At 47.3% G+C, this 13,916-nt stretch overlaps 1 protein-coding gene across 13 annotated transcripts in view; it reads right to left on the bottom strand.

Annotated features, from left to right (window-relative positions):
• LOC125449938 (tubulin alpha-1C chain-like) overlaps positions 1-13,916 on the bottom strand; it is a 56,819-nt gene that overhangs the window by 22,564 nt on the left and 20,339 nt on the right. For 10 of the 13 annotated variants that reach the window (XM_059643224.1, XM_059643221.1, XM_048525843.2 and 7 more), the window contains 3 exons: positions 8,304-8,426; positions 1,907-2,047; positions 174-396 (listed from right to left, as the gene is read on the bottom strand). In XM_059643224.1, the coding sequence (XP_059499207.1) occupies positions 174-396; positions 1,907-2,047; positions 8,304-8,306 (367 nt within the window). In that variant the 5' untranslated portion in view covers positions 8,307-8,426. Of the gene's footprint in view, positions 1-173; positions 397-1,906; positions 2,048-5,790; positions 5,883-8,303; positions 8,456-13,916 lie in introns of those variants that run through there. The other 3 variants (XM_059643225.1, XM_059643220.1, XM_048525849.2) reach the window with 3 other exon arrangements.

Genomic DNA, 13,916 nt, shown 5'->3' with positions numbered 1-13,916 from the left:
CCGGATCCCCAGACAGACTGCGTCAATGTGCAGCTGCGCGGTTTAGAGTAAGTGTCACCTGGGACATCGTAAGTGCTTCTTTTACGGATGCCCCACTTTCTTTCCAAATGCATTGTAGCCAATGTGCTCAGACGAGCCATTGCAACATCACCCCCACCCACTCCCAACCTTACCAATCACTGTGGGCTCCAGATCGATGAACATGGCCCGGGGAACATGTTTTCCTGCCCCAGTCTCACTGAAGAAGGTGCTGAAGGAGTTGTCTTGGGCTTTGCGGGACTTCGAAGTGCGCATTTTACCATCCGGCTTGATCCGATGCTCCAGGCAGTACAGTTCCCAGCAGGCATTCCCGAGCTGCACACCGGCCTGGCCAATGTGGAGTGACAGACACTCGCGCTAGAGAGGGGGACAGCACAGATCATCATTTCAACTGGTAGCTGGAAAACAATGTTTTGCTGAGTAAGTGGGAAGTGGATGGGAGAAAAGTGTGTGAATGTTACTTTATTGCCTCCCTCTGTGCTGCTCCCACACACTCAGAGAATGCCTACAATGTGGAATCAGGCCATTCAAGTCCAAAACCAAAGAAACATCCCACCCAAACTTAGTTCATCCCTATAACCCTGCATTTCCCATGGCTAACCTGTCTAACTTGCAAATCCCTTGACACTCTGGGCAATTTAGCATGGCCAATCTGCCTAACAGGCACATCTTTAGACTGTGGGGGTAAACCTATGCAGAAACAGGGAGAACACATAAATTCCACACAGTCACCGGAGGGTGGAATTGAACCCAGGTCCCTGGCACTGTGAGGCAGCAATGCTAACCACTGAGCCACTGTGGTACCCTGTATTCACCCCTACTCAATCATCTCTCACCCTCGCTCCTTTGCTTCCACCGCCCTCCCTCCAACCACAGCGCCCCATGCTCAGTGTACACTGCTCTCAAAATTCTCTCCATACACCAACCCCTACTCATGTTCTTACCTGCCATGCCATTCTTCTATGCCCATCTCTATGCTCAGCTTGTTCACTGTGTCCCAACCCCTTCGCCGCTCACTGTCCCATTCCCTCCACGGCCTCCCTGCTACTCTCTTGCAGATTGTGCATGAAGAACCCTCATTATATGAACATCAAGCCTGGAAGCAGGATTAGGCTATTTGGCCCTTTAAGCATGCTCTGCCATTTAATAAGAGCAGGGCTGAACAACACAAGTGAAGTGTGCTGCAGGAATGTAAATGTAGTTTTGTTGTTTAAAGGGGGCACAAACGAAATGCCAAGCAATTATAAGCCAGTTAGTTTTACTTCAGAGGTGAGCAAGTTGCTAGAATCAATCCTGAAAATTGGGTCAACTGTCACATAGGAAGGCATGGACTAGTCGGGGATCGTCAGCATAGCTTTGTTAAGGGAGGGGGATGCTTAAATTGCATGACCAGCTGCGACCATATTGAATGGTGTGCAGATATGAAGGGCTGAATGGCCTACTCCTGCACTTATTTTCTATGTTTCTATCATTGGGACAGCTTGGTGGAAGCAGATTTCACTACAGGTTTGAATCATTGCCTAAATGATAAATCATTTGTGGGCCACAGATTGGTTGTGGGGAAGCAGTCAGGTTGGCAAGAGTGAGCTGCTGGCACAAACATAATGGGCGAGTGACCTGCTTGAGTGTTGGACCATTAGTGCACATCGCTGGATTGGCCATCCAGCAGACCAATCGTAATGTACCGCTATGGCTAATGCACTAGCCCTACTTGCTCACTCCTACCATGTCCTCCTGTTAATCATTGCCTCACTCCCTCTGGATGCCCTTGCTCCTGACTACCTCCATCCACAATAACCCAAGCAGGGTGAAACCCTTAATGAGGGAATTGCACAGGGCTAGGCACGCATGCCTCATGGATACCCACCATCTTGCCACACTCCTTCTGTAACCTGTCGAACCTGCCCTCAATGCCGCTGGCCACGGTACCACACACCGCCTCTGCTGGTACGGCTTCCTGGTTGTCAACGTGTGCGCTTCTCCTCCTGGTTAGCTCCTGTTCTGCTGGCTGCAGAGTTAACAAGGAGCAACAGTGCAATAGATCAATAGGAGATGGGACTCCAAGTATCAGTGAGATCCCTATGCTCATCATTTTCCACCAGTGACACCTCCATACCTGTCATTTTCCACCAGTAACACCCCATAACCATCATTTTTCATCACAGCCACCCCTATCCTCATCAAATTACATCAATTACACCCCTAAACTCATCAAATCCTGTCAATAGCACCCCTACACCCAAATCCCACCAGTGACACCCTTATACCTATCAAATCCCATCAGTAACACCCTTACACCTATCAAATCCGATCAGTAACACCCATACCCCCATCAAATCCCATCAGTGATACCCCTACACCCAAAAAAATCTCATTATTGACACCCTTACATCCATCAAATCCCATCAGTGACATCCAAACCCATCAAATCCCATCAGTGGCACCCCTACACTCATCAAGTCTTATCAGTGACACCCCTACACTCATCAAACCCCATCAGTGGCACCTGTACCCCCATTAAAACCCATCAGTGACCCACTCACACTCATCAATCCCATCAGTGACACCCATACACCCATCAGTGAAACCCTTACGCCCATCAAATCCCATCAGTGGCACCCATTATACCCATCAGTGGCACCCATTATACCCATCAGTGGCACCCATTATACCCATCAAAGCCCATCAGCGACACCTCCACACCAATAAAATCCCATCAGTGACACCCGTACACCCATCAAATCCCGTCAGTGACAACCCTAAACCCATGAAATCCCACCAGTGACACCACCACACTCATCAAATCCCATCAGTGACACCTCTACACCCATTAGATCCCATCAGAGTCACCCTACACACATCAAATCCCTTCAATGACACCCCTACACCCATCAGTTTCCATTAGTGACATCTTTTAAACCCATCAAATCCCATGAGTGACACCTCTAAATCTATCAGTGCCAGCACTGCATCCATCAGATCCAATTGGTGACATCCCACTACCCAACAGGCGGCATCAGTGATACTCCTAACCCATCAAATCGCATTGTTGACACCCCTACACCCAACACATCCCATCAGTTAGGCCATATCACTGGGTCATCAGTGTCATCTATGGGATCTTGCTCGGCACAAGAAACTGAAAAAGAAACTACCTGACTTGTCAAATAAAATCAGCGCTTAGAGGAAGCTAGGAGACTGTTGTTGGGGTTGGCTTGAGCTGAAGATTTTAACCTTGCTTTTACATCTGTTCATCTGAGGGAGCCCAGTCTATGACTGATCATTGTTGTTTCATTGAAAACCTTCTGCACACCCCCTAATAAGAGTAGCAATGTGACACAGAGATGCTATTAATTACCACTGTGTTCTCTAGACAACTAAGCTCATCTCCAATCATGCCAAAGTTTCTAAAAGCTGCCTCTATCACACAAGACCAGAGAAAGAAGGCTCCGCTGCTCTATTACAAAAGAAACTTTGTGCAGAAATGACAAAAGTTTTGCCTCTGTATATCGCAATAAATGTTTCATTATTAAATATTTTGCAAGTTTTGCAGGGCTAGAGAAGTGCAAACGCCCTGTTAATTTGTATTGGGCATACAGCTTAAAGGAACAACAAAGGCAAGGCCAAATGAAATAAGGCCTGCAACCTTGGAAGATGCAGGGTTAACCCTGACGCTTTTTGCATTTTCTGCAAGGCTTCTTGCACCTTAAACTGGGAAATCTGGCCCAATCTTTTCTGCAACTTGCACCTCTTAATACTTGGTTCACTCTGCCTTAAAATCATACCAACACAAAAACAGGGCATTTGGCCCAGCAAGTCTGGACTGCCTAAGGTTTGGATTGCACAGCAGATCCTTCAAGGGGCTTTGTTTGTGCTCTGGTCCCCGTTCTGGTCAGCGAACTAGTCTGAGATCTGTACTGGAGCACAGTGAGTAAACAGAGCTCTTCGAGTCTCACTTGTCGTAAGGAGGTACCATGTAAAAGTTACTCACATTTAGACAACAACGAGACTCCTTACTGGAAACAGATAGACTGCTTAGTGGCATTGTGTGAAAACAATAATCTCTCAATGTCAGCAAAACAAAAGAGCTGGTGATCAACTTCAGGAAGCAGAGTGGAGGATACACCCATTTGTATCAATGGTGCTGAGGTGGAGATGGTCAAGAGTTTCAGGTTTCTGGGAGCAATCATCACCAATGATCTATCCTAGTCTATCCATGTCAACACTGTAGTCATGAAAGCACCAACACCTCTATTCCCTCAGAAGGATAAGGAAATTCTGCATGCCTACAATGACTCTTACTTTTTTTTTTAAGAGATGCACCGGAGAAAGCATCCTAACTAGATGCATCACAGTTTGGTATGGCAACTGCTCTGCCAAGACCTCAAAAAATTACACAGAGTTGGGAACACCATCCATCACACAAACAAGGCTTCCATCCACTGATATTCCCTGCTGCCAGGGGAAAGCAGCCAACATAATTGAAGGCCCCTCCCACCCCAGTTATACACTCTTCCTTTGAGCAGAAGACACAAAAGTTCGAAAACGTGTACCAACAGATTCAAGGTCAGCTTATTTTTCCTGCTGTTAGCAGGCATTTAAACGGACCTCTCGTATCATAGAATCATATCATAAAATCCCTACAGTGTGAAAACAGGTCCTTCAGCTCAACAAGTCCACGCCGATTCCTCAGAACATCCCACCCAAGTTACACAGCCCTGAACACTATAGGCAATTTTAGCATGTCCAATCCACCTAATCTGAACATCTTTGTACTGTGGGAGGAAACCAGAGTACCCGGAGGGAACTCACGCAGACACAGGGAGAATGTGCAAAGTCCACTCGGTCACCCGAGGGTGGAATCGAAGCCAAGTCCCTGGTGCCGTGAGGCAGCAGTGCTAACCACCAAGCTGCCCTCACTGAGCTCAATTTCCTTATCTATGAATTCTATTATTAATATAGACACTGTGGTAAGGCAACTTAAAACACTTTTCACTATTTTTTGGTAAAAAATACATGCAACAATAAGTCACTATTCAATTCTATCTCTCTATGCGCCTTCTCTGTAGCTGTGATACCATATTCTACATTTTGTCTATTACCCTGATGTACTTTCGTAAGTTATGATTTGCTTGGATAGCACGCAAAACAACACTTTTCACCGCACTGATAAATCATATCAGATCAAATCAAATCATTCCAAACTGCACAACGTTAGAGTCGTAGAGCTGTGCAGCATGGAAACAGACTCTTTGGTCCAACTCATCCAACTGGTCCAACCAGATATCCCAAGTTAATCTAGAGTTGACAAGAACTGACAATGCTGGAGTCAAAGATAGCGCAGTGTCGAGATGGAGGAACACAGCAGGTCAGGCAGCATCAGAGGAGTCCCGAACTGAAATGTCAACTTTCCTACTTCTCTGATGTTGCCTGACCTGCTGTGTTCCTCGAGCTCCCCACTGTGTTATTCCTCAATTAATCTAGTCCCTTTTTCCAGCATTTACCAAAACGCAACATCTCACATTTATCTAACGTACAAAATTTGGGGGTCATGGTGTGTTGAATTCCATTTCTGCTTTCCGTGGCAAAGCCAACCCTTTCCCTTCAGAAAGCTTCACGTGGGCTCTGGTTAGGAATTCACTGTCTGTCAACTAGAGGGGAAGGGGACACCATTCCTCCACTTCAACCGGATCGGGGTTTGCAGAATTTCCAAATTCGCTAACTGCCATCATCTGGGCTAGTTCCTCTCACCTCACCATCTGTGGGGTATCCCAATGCAGACCTTGACCAGTCCATCATGGGGCTCCAAAGCAGTTGAGGTTTTGAACACCTCCTCCTGTACCCATCCCACCCTCAGATTTGCCCACCCACCCCTTTCTCCAGTGGGCCACTGGCATCAGGAGGCCAAACACCATGTTCCTTGCTTGGGCACGTTTCCGTGTCATTTCCCACAACGTTAAGAAGGCTCAGTAGCGCTTCCTGCAGGCTCCTCTGATTTTGGGATCTTCCCCAGCCTCGAGGATCAACAAAAAGGAAGAAAAAGATTCAGATCGTTGACTGGGACCAGGGTGTGCGGGGAGAAGGGTTGAGAGGGAGAGTAAGGCAATACCTACCCAACGGCAACTGCCGGCCGTGTGGGCAGTTGGTGGTAGAACCCTGGTAAATGTTCAGTGAGGTGGGTAACTATGGAGGCGGATGATGCATGCTAGATGCAGCCGGGAAACCTTGACAACATGGGGCTTATGCAACAATAGATCCATGCCGGACAGCGTGACCTCAGGAGGGCCCACGACTCCAAGGCTCCAGTGCAGAACATACTTCGCGACACTCCATGAGCCTCAAAGGAGTTCTGAGCATCTTCATGACCTCAGTTAGCTCGAAGGGCCACTGAAGGGTCAATGACATATTCCCCCAGCTATGAATCTATGCATCCCGGGAAGGGGGCATTTGTCTCTGTATAAAGGGGGGGGGGTGGGGGTTGGCAGCCATTTGTGTGTCTGCATGGGTTTCCTCCCACAGTACAAAGATGTGCAGGATAGGTGGACTGGCTGTGCTAAATTGCCCCATAGTGCCCAGGGATGTGCAGGTTAGGTGGGTTGGACGTAGGAAATATAGAGTTAGGGGAATGGGTCCGGGCGGGATGCTTTTCGGAGGGGTGGTGTGGACTTGTTGGGCTAACGGCCTGTTTCCACACAATAGGGGTTCTATGATTCTAAGACGGGGAGGGATTTTTCTTGAGGGTGGTGAATTCCCAGCCGCAAAGGGGCTAGGGCGTGGAAGCTCAGTCATGGGTTTCCTATATGTGAAGTGAGCCTGTGGGGGGGGGGGGGGGGGGCGGGTGCAAGGAAAATGGGCAGGATTGGCCATATTCCTGTCAGGAGGAGGGGAAGGGGAGACTTGAAGGGCTGAGTTGCCAAGTCCTGCATGTTATTTCGATTCAGCCATTGCCACGTGGTGAAATCGGGTTGGAAGCCTTGAGAACTCTGAATCCAGTTCGGAAGGAAGGTCTTCACCAGTGGGAATGGGCTCCTTCGTGGGCAGGTGATGGCGTCCGTATGTTTGATGGTAGATGTGAAGGAAACTTACCTGTGAATCTGGGTGAACAATGGCAGGGGACTGGGGTAGACTATAAACAACGACACAAGAGGGGTTAGAGGGAAGAGCATTTGGGGAGGAGATTGATGCGGGACTGGGGAAGCCTACGCGCCGAACGTAGAGAATGCTGGGCACCCAGCAACATGGGAGTTAAGTGGACAGCAAAAGGGAAGGTTTGTTAAGTTCTTCCTAGCATGGGATCGGTGGCAGAGGGGAGGGGTGAGAGTCAATTCAGAGAAATATATTTTTAGTCAATTCCCCTCAATGAGAGAAAAGGGATGGTTTCAAAAATCAGTTTGGGATATTCGTGTGCCTTCTCTAAGGATCCCAGTGCAGAAGTTGCCATGCCACCCCCAACCAATCAATAGTAAAGGGATGGCTTCCAACAAAAAAATGTTTGGGATCTTCCTATGCTGCCTCCCTGGGGGTGGAACGCCCCCTCCCCCCGACAAATGGCGCGCCGGCCGCGGCTGGCCGTTTATTTTTGAATCTGGCGCCAAACGGTCCTTCCCGCCTCTCCCGTGCCACCGCACACGCGCCCTCACGCGACTCCCATCCCCTCAAACAAACGGTGAAGAAAACAAACGCGCGGTCCAGACGACGGCAACGGCGCAGGTGCCGTCCCGACAGCCGGGAGCCTTTGCGCAAGCGCGGTCTCGCGGTTCTCCCCCCCCTCCACCCGCCGCCGAACAGCCCGGCAGTCCGACGGAGTGGGTGCCGGCGCATGCGCAGCCGTTGTCACCCGCGCCCCGCGCAATTCCCCACTCAAGGCTACAGACCCGCACATGCGCAGCAGTTCCCATGGAGATTCAGCCAGGATTTTCCCACCAACTGCAAGAAGGCGGTGTCTCCTGCAAGCTGGATGCACCCTCATTCCAATGGAAGTACCACTGTGGGGACATAAATAATTGCAATGGCCAATCCACTATGGTATGCACCCCTGATACTGCAATGGACTCCAATGTTAATGATAGGTTTCAGACGGGAAGTTCCATGGCTTGGGGGCACAAAGAAGCTGCCTCTTTGGTAAGGGGATCTTCAAGAAGATTCAAAGTGAACTTGAACCTTTCCAAACACACGAGCATTTCCATCTGGAAGGACAAGGGCAGCAGATGCATGGGAACACCACCCCCCACTCACATGCACAAATTCCTCTCTGAGCTACTCACCATCCTGATTTGGAAATGTATCGCTGTTCCTTCAGCGTCGCCAGGTCAGAAATTCTGGAACTCTGGAAATATTTTTTGCATTGGTAGTCACCTTCCAGGATTCTATAAACTGTGGAACAGTCCCTGGAGAACAGAGGGTGGCTAATGTCACGCTAATATTTAAAAAGGGAGGCAGAGAGAAAACAGTGAATTATAGGGTGAGCCTAACATTGGCAGTGGGGAAAATTCTCAAATCTGTTGTCAAGGATTAAGGCAGGGCATTTAGGAAAGCAGTGAGAGGATCAGAATCAGTCAGCTGGATTTATGAAGGGGAATCGTGCTTGATAAATCTGTAGGGATTCTATAAAAACATAACTCGTAGAATTGACAAGGGAGAGCTAGTCAATGTGGTATATTTGGACTTTCAGGAAGGGTTTGAGAAAGTCCCACATAAAAAAAATTAATGTGCAAGATTAAAGTGCACGGGATTGGGGACATGTATAGAGTTAGACAGAAAATTGGATTGCATAGACGAAATAAAGAGTAGGAATTAGTAGGTCCTTTTCAAATTGGTAAGCAGTAACTAGTGGAATGCTACGGGGATTGGTGCTGGGACCCCAGCTATTCATAATGTATGTTAATGATCTGGATGAGACAAAATGTTACATCTCCAACATTGCAGATGATACCAAGTTGGGTGGGAGCATGAACTGTGACAAGGATGCAGAGATCCTTCAGCATGATCTCGACGGGGGGGGGGGGGGGGGGGTGAGTGGGCAAATCAATGGCAGATGAAGTATAATTTGGATAAATGTGAGGCTATTCACTTTGGAAGCAAAAACAAGAAAGCAGATTACTACCTGAATGAACATAGAACATTACAGCACAGTACAGGCCCTTCGGCCCTCGATGTTTTGCCGACCTGTCATACCGATCTGAAGCCCATCTAACCTACATTATTCCATGTACGTCCATATGCTTGTCCAATGATGACTTAAATGTACTTAAAGTTGGCGAATCTACTACTATTGCAGACAAAGCGTTCCATTCCCTTACTACTCTCTGAGTAAAGAAACTACCTCTGACATCCTATATCTTTCACCCCTCAATTTAAAGCTATGCCCCCTCGTGCTCGCTGTCACCATCCTGGGAAAAAGGCTCTCCCTATCCAACCTTCTGATTATTTTATATGTCTCAATTAAGTCACCTCTCAACCTTCTTCTCTCTAACGAAAACTGCCTCAAGTCCCTCAGCCTTTCCTCGTAAGACCTTCCCTCCATACCAGGCAACATCCTAGTAAATAGCGAGTTTTGAGAAGATTTGTAGCTCAGGTTAAGGTTCTGGATGTGAGTTTGCTCGCTGAGCTGGAAGGTTTTCATGAAAACTAACCTTCAAGCTCAGCGAGCAAACTCACATCCATCCTAGTAAATCTCCTCAGCACCCTTTCCAAAGCTTCCACATCCTTCTTATAGTGTGGTGACCAGAACTGTATGCAATACTCCAAGTGCGGCCACACCAGAGTTTTGTACAGCTGCAGCATAACCTCTTGGTTCCCGAACTCGATCCCTCTATTAATAAAAGCTAAAACACTGTACGCCTTCTTAACAGCCCTGTCAACCTGGGTGGCAACTTTCAAGGATCTGTGTACATAGACATCTGCTCATCTACACTACCAAGAATCTTACCATTAGCCCAGTACTTTGCCTTCCGGTTACTCCTACCAAAGTGCATCACCTCACACTTGTGCACATTAAACTCCATTTGCCACCTCTCAGCCCAGCTCTGCAGCTTATCTATGTCTCTCTGCAACCTACAGCATCCTTCGTGTTGTCTGCAAATTTACTAACTCATCCTTCTACGCCCTCATCCAGGTCATTTACAAAAATGACAAACAGCAGTGGACCCAACACCGACCCTTGCGGTACACCACTAGTAACTGGTCTCCAGGATGAACATTTCCCATCAACTACCACCCTCTGTCTTCTTCCAGCAAGCCAATTTCCGATCCAAACTGCTATATCTTCCACAATTCCATTCCTCCGCATTTTGTACAATAGCTTACTGTGGGGAACCTTATCAAACGCCTTGCTGAAATCCATATACACCACATCAACCGGTTTACTCTCATCTACTTGTTTGGTCACCTTCTCAAAGAACTCAATAAGGTTTGTGAGGCACGACCTTCCCTTCACAAAACCGTGCTGACTATCCCTAATCAATTTATTCTTTTCTAGATGATTATAAATCCTATCCTTTATAACCTTTTCCAACACTTTACCAACAACTGAGGTAAGGCTCACTGGTCTATGGGGTTGTCTCTACTCCCCTTCTTGAACAGGGGAACCACATTTGCCATCCTCCAGTCATCTGGCACTATTCCTGTAGACAATGACAAGTTAAAGATCAATGCCAAAGGCTCGGCAATCTCCTCCCTGGCTTCCCAGAGGATCCTAGGATAAATCCCTTCCAGCCCAGGGGACTTATCTATCTTCACACTCTGTAGGATTTCTAATACGTCTTCTTTGTGAACCTCAATCCCACCTAGTCTAGTAGCCTGTATCTCAGTATTCTCCTCGACAACATTGTCGTTTTCTAGAGTGAACACTGTCGAAAAATATTCATTTAGTGCTTCCCCTATCTCATCTGACTCCACACACAACTTACCACTACTGTCCTTGATTGGGCCTAATCTTACTTTTGTCATTCTTTTATTCCTTAAATACCTATAGAAAGCCTTAGGGTTTACCCTGATCCTATCCGCCAACAACTTCTCATGTCTCCTCCTGGCTCTTCTGAGCTCTCTCTTTAGGTCTTTCCTGGCTACCTCGTAGCCCTCAAGCACCCTAACTGAGCCTTCACATCTCATCCTAACATAAGCCTTCTTCTTCCTCTTGACCAGAGATTCCACCTCCTTCGTAAACCATGGCTCCCGTGCTCTGCAGCTTCCTCCCTGCCTGACAGGTACTTACTTATCTAGGACACACAGGAGCTTTTCCTTGAATAGGCTCCACATTTCTAATATGCCCATCCCCTGCAGTTTCCTTCCCCATCCTATGCTCCCTAAATCTTGCCTAATCTCATCGTAATTGCCTTTCCCCCAGCTATAACTCTTGCCCAGTGGTATACACCTATCCCTTTCCATTTCTAAAGTAAACATAACAGAATTGTGATCGCTATCACCAATGGCTTAAATTGGGAAAGGGGAGTCTGCAGCAGGATCTGGGTGTCCTTGTGCACTAGTCACTGAAGGTAAGCATGCAAGTGCAGCAGGCGGTAAAGAAAACAAATGATATGTTGGCCTTCATTGCGAGAGGTTTTGAGGATAGAAGCAGGGGTATGTTGTTGCAGTTGTACAAGGCCTTGTTGAGGCCACATCTGGAATATTGTGTGCAGTTTTAGTCTCCTTTTCTGAGAAAGGATGCCCTTGCTCTTGAGGGAGTGCAGTGGATGTTTACCAGGCTGATTCCGGGGATGGTGGGTCAAGCGTATGAGGAGAGATTGATTAGGTTGGGGTTCTACTCTGTGGAGTTCACATGAATTGGGGGGGTGGGGGACATCTCATAAAGACTCAAATCAAAAATTCTCACAAGACTGGACAGGGTAGATGCAGGGAGGATGTTCCCAATGGTGGGTGTGTCCAGAACCAGGGGTCACAGTCTGAGGATTCAGAGTAGACGATTCAGGATGGAAATGAGAAGACATTTCTAACCCAAAGAGAGGTGAGCTATATAATTCATTTAGCACCGGAAGTCGTTGATGCCAACACATTGTATGTATTCAAGAGGCAACTAGATAAAGCATTTGGAGTGAATGGGATCAAAGGTTATGGGGAGAAATCAGGATTAGGCTATTGAGTTGGACAATCAGCCATGATCATGAAGAATGGTGGAGCAGGCCCAAAGGGCTGAATGGCCTCCTCCCGCTCCTATCTTCTATATTTCTATGTTTAATTCCATTCCTAAGGGAGTTGTAGGTCTAGCTACAGCACATGGACTGCAGCAATTCAAGAGGGCAGCTCAACTCCAGCTTCACGAGGATGACCAATAAATGCTGGCCAAGCCAGTGATACCTAGATCCCAAGAGTAAAGTTTTGGTTTGACAGGATGGATGAGGAGAGGTTATTTGCTCAAGCTGGCCTTGATGCAGCTGCTAGACTGGGTCTGTGGCCAAGGGTGAGGGAAAGCAACAAGACAGAAGTGCTGAAATTACTGAAAGATGCCTTATTCACTGATCACTGTGCCTGCCGTTCCACTTTTGATGGCTTATTCACCAGTACACCCAGGTTTCTGTGCCCCAGAGTGTACTGGTGAATAAGCCATCAAAAGTGGAATGGCAGGCACAGTGATCAGTGAATAAGGCATCTTGCACCCTTTGTCTTAGACTGTTCTTTCTACCTCACGCCTCCCCACATTCAACTGCATCTGGTCTGTGTCGGCCCATTCCATCACCCTGCCAAAGCCCTCTTCCGCACAGTTAACAATGCAAATCAAAGGTTTGTATTTACTGCAAGCTTGGAAATTGTCCAAGACAGAGAAACAAGGAACAAATTTCTTCTCTGGGGGTGGTGAATCTGTGGAATTCTTCACCACAGAGGGCTGTCGAGGCTAGGTCATTATGTATATTCAAGACTGAAATAGACGGAATTTCAATCAGTCGGGGGAATCGAGGGTTATGGGAGAAAGTGCAGTTAAGGATGATCATCAGCTGTGAAGTCATTGAATGGTGGAGCAAACATGATGGGCTGAATGGCCTACGGTTTGCTCCTTTGTCGTATTCACGCGTGGTATGTGGGTATCGCTGACGACATGAGCATTTATCTCCTGTCCCTAGTTGCCCATAAGAAGATGCTAGTGAGCTGCCTTCTTGTACTGCTACAGTTCATTTAGAGTCATACAGCATGGAAAAGACCCTTCAGTCCAACTTGTCCATGCTGACCAGACAGCCCAGTTTGACCTATCCCATCTGCCAGCATTGGGCTCATAGCCCTCTAACTCCTTCTTATTCATCTACCCATTCAGATGACTTTTAAATGTTGTAATTGAACCAGCCTCCACCACTTCCTTTGGCTGCTCGTTCCATATGTGCACTACCCTCAGCGTGAAAAAGTTACACCATAAATCCTTTTTAAATCTTTCTCCTCTCACCTCAAACCTATGCCCTCTAGATTTGGATTCCCTTACCCTGGGGAAAAGACCTTAGCTATTCAGCCTATCCATGCCCCTCATGATTTTATAAAACCTCTATAAGGTCATCCCTCAGCCTCCGATGCTCCAGAGAAAATAGCCCCAGCCTATTCAGCCTGTCCTAATAACTCAATCCCTGCAATCCAAGCAACATCTTTATAAATCTTTTCTGCACCCTCTCAAGTTTCACAACATTCCTCCTTTAGCAGGGAGACCAGAAATGCACAAAGTATTCCAAAAGCAGCCTCAATTTCCTGTACAGGCATAACATGACATTCCAACCCTAAAACTCAATGTTCTGACCAATGAAGGCAAGAATACCAAATGCCTTCACCACCCTGTCTACCTGCTTAAGGACTATGCACCTGTACTCGTAGGTCTCTGTTTGGCAACACTCCCCAGGATCCTGTATAAGTTCTGCTCTTGTTTGCTTTACCAAAATGCCACACCT

This window comes from Stegostoma tigrinum, chromosome 49, assembly GCF_030684315.1.
Source record: "Stegostoma tigrinum isolate sSteTig4 chromosome 49, sSteTig4.hap1, whole genome shotgun sequence".
Lineage (NCBI taxonomy): Eukaryota > Metazoa > Chordata > Chondrichthyes > Orectolobiformes > Stegostomatidae > Stegostoma > Stegostoma tigrinum.
This window is presented reverse-complemented; position numbering and strand designations above follow the sequence as displayed.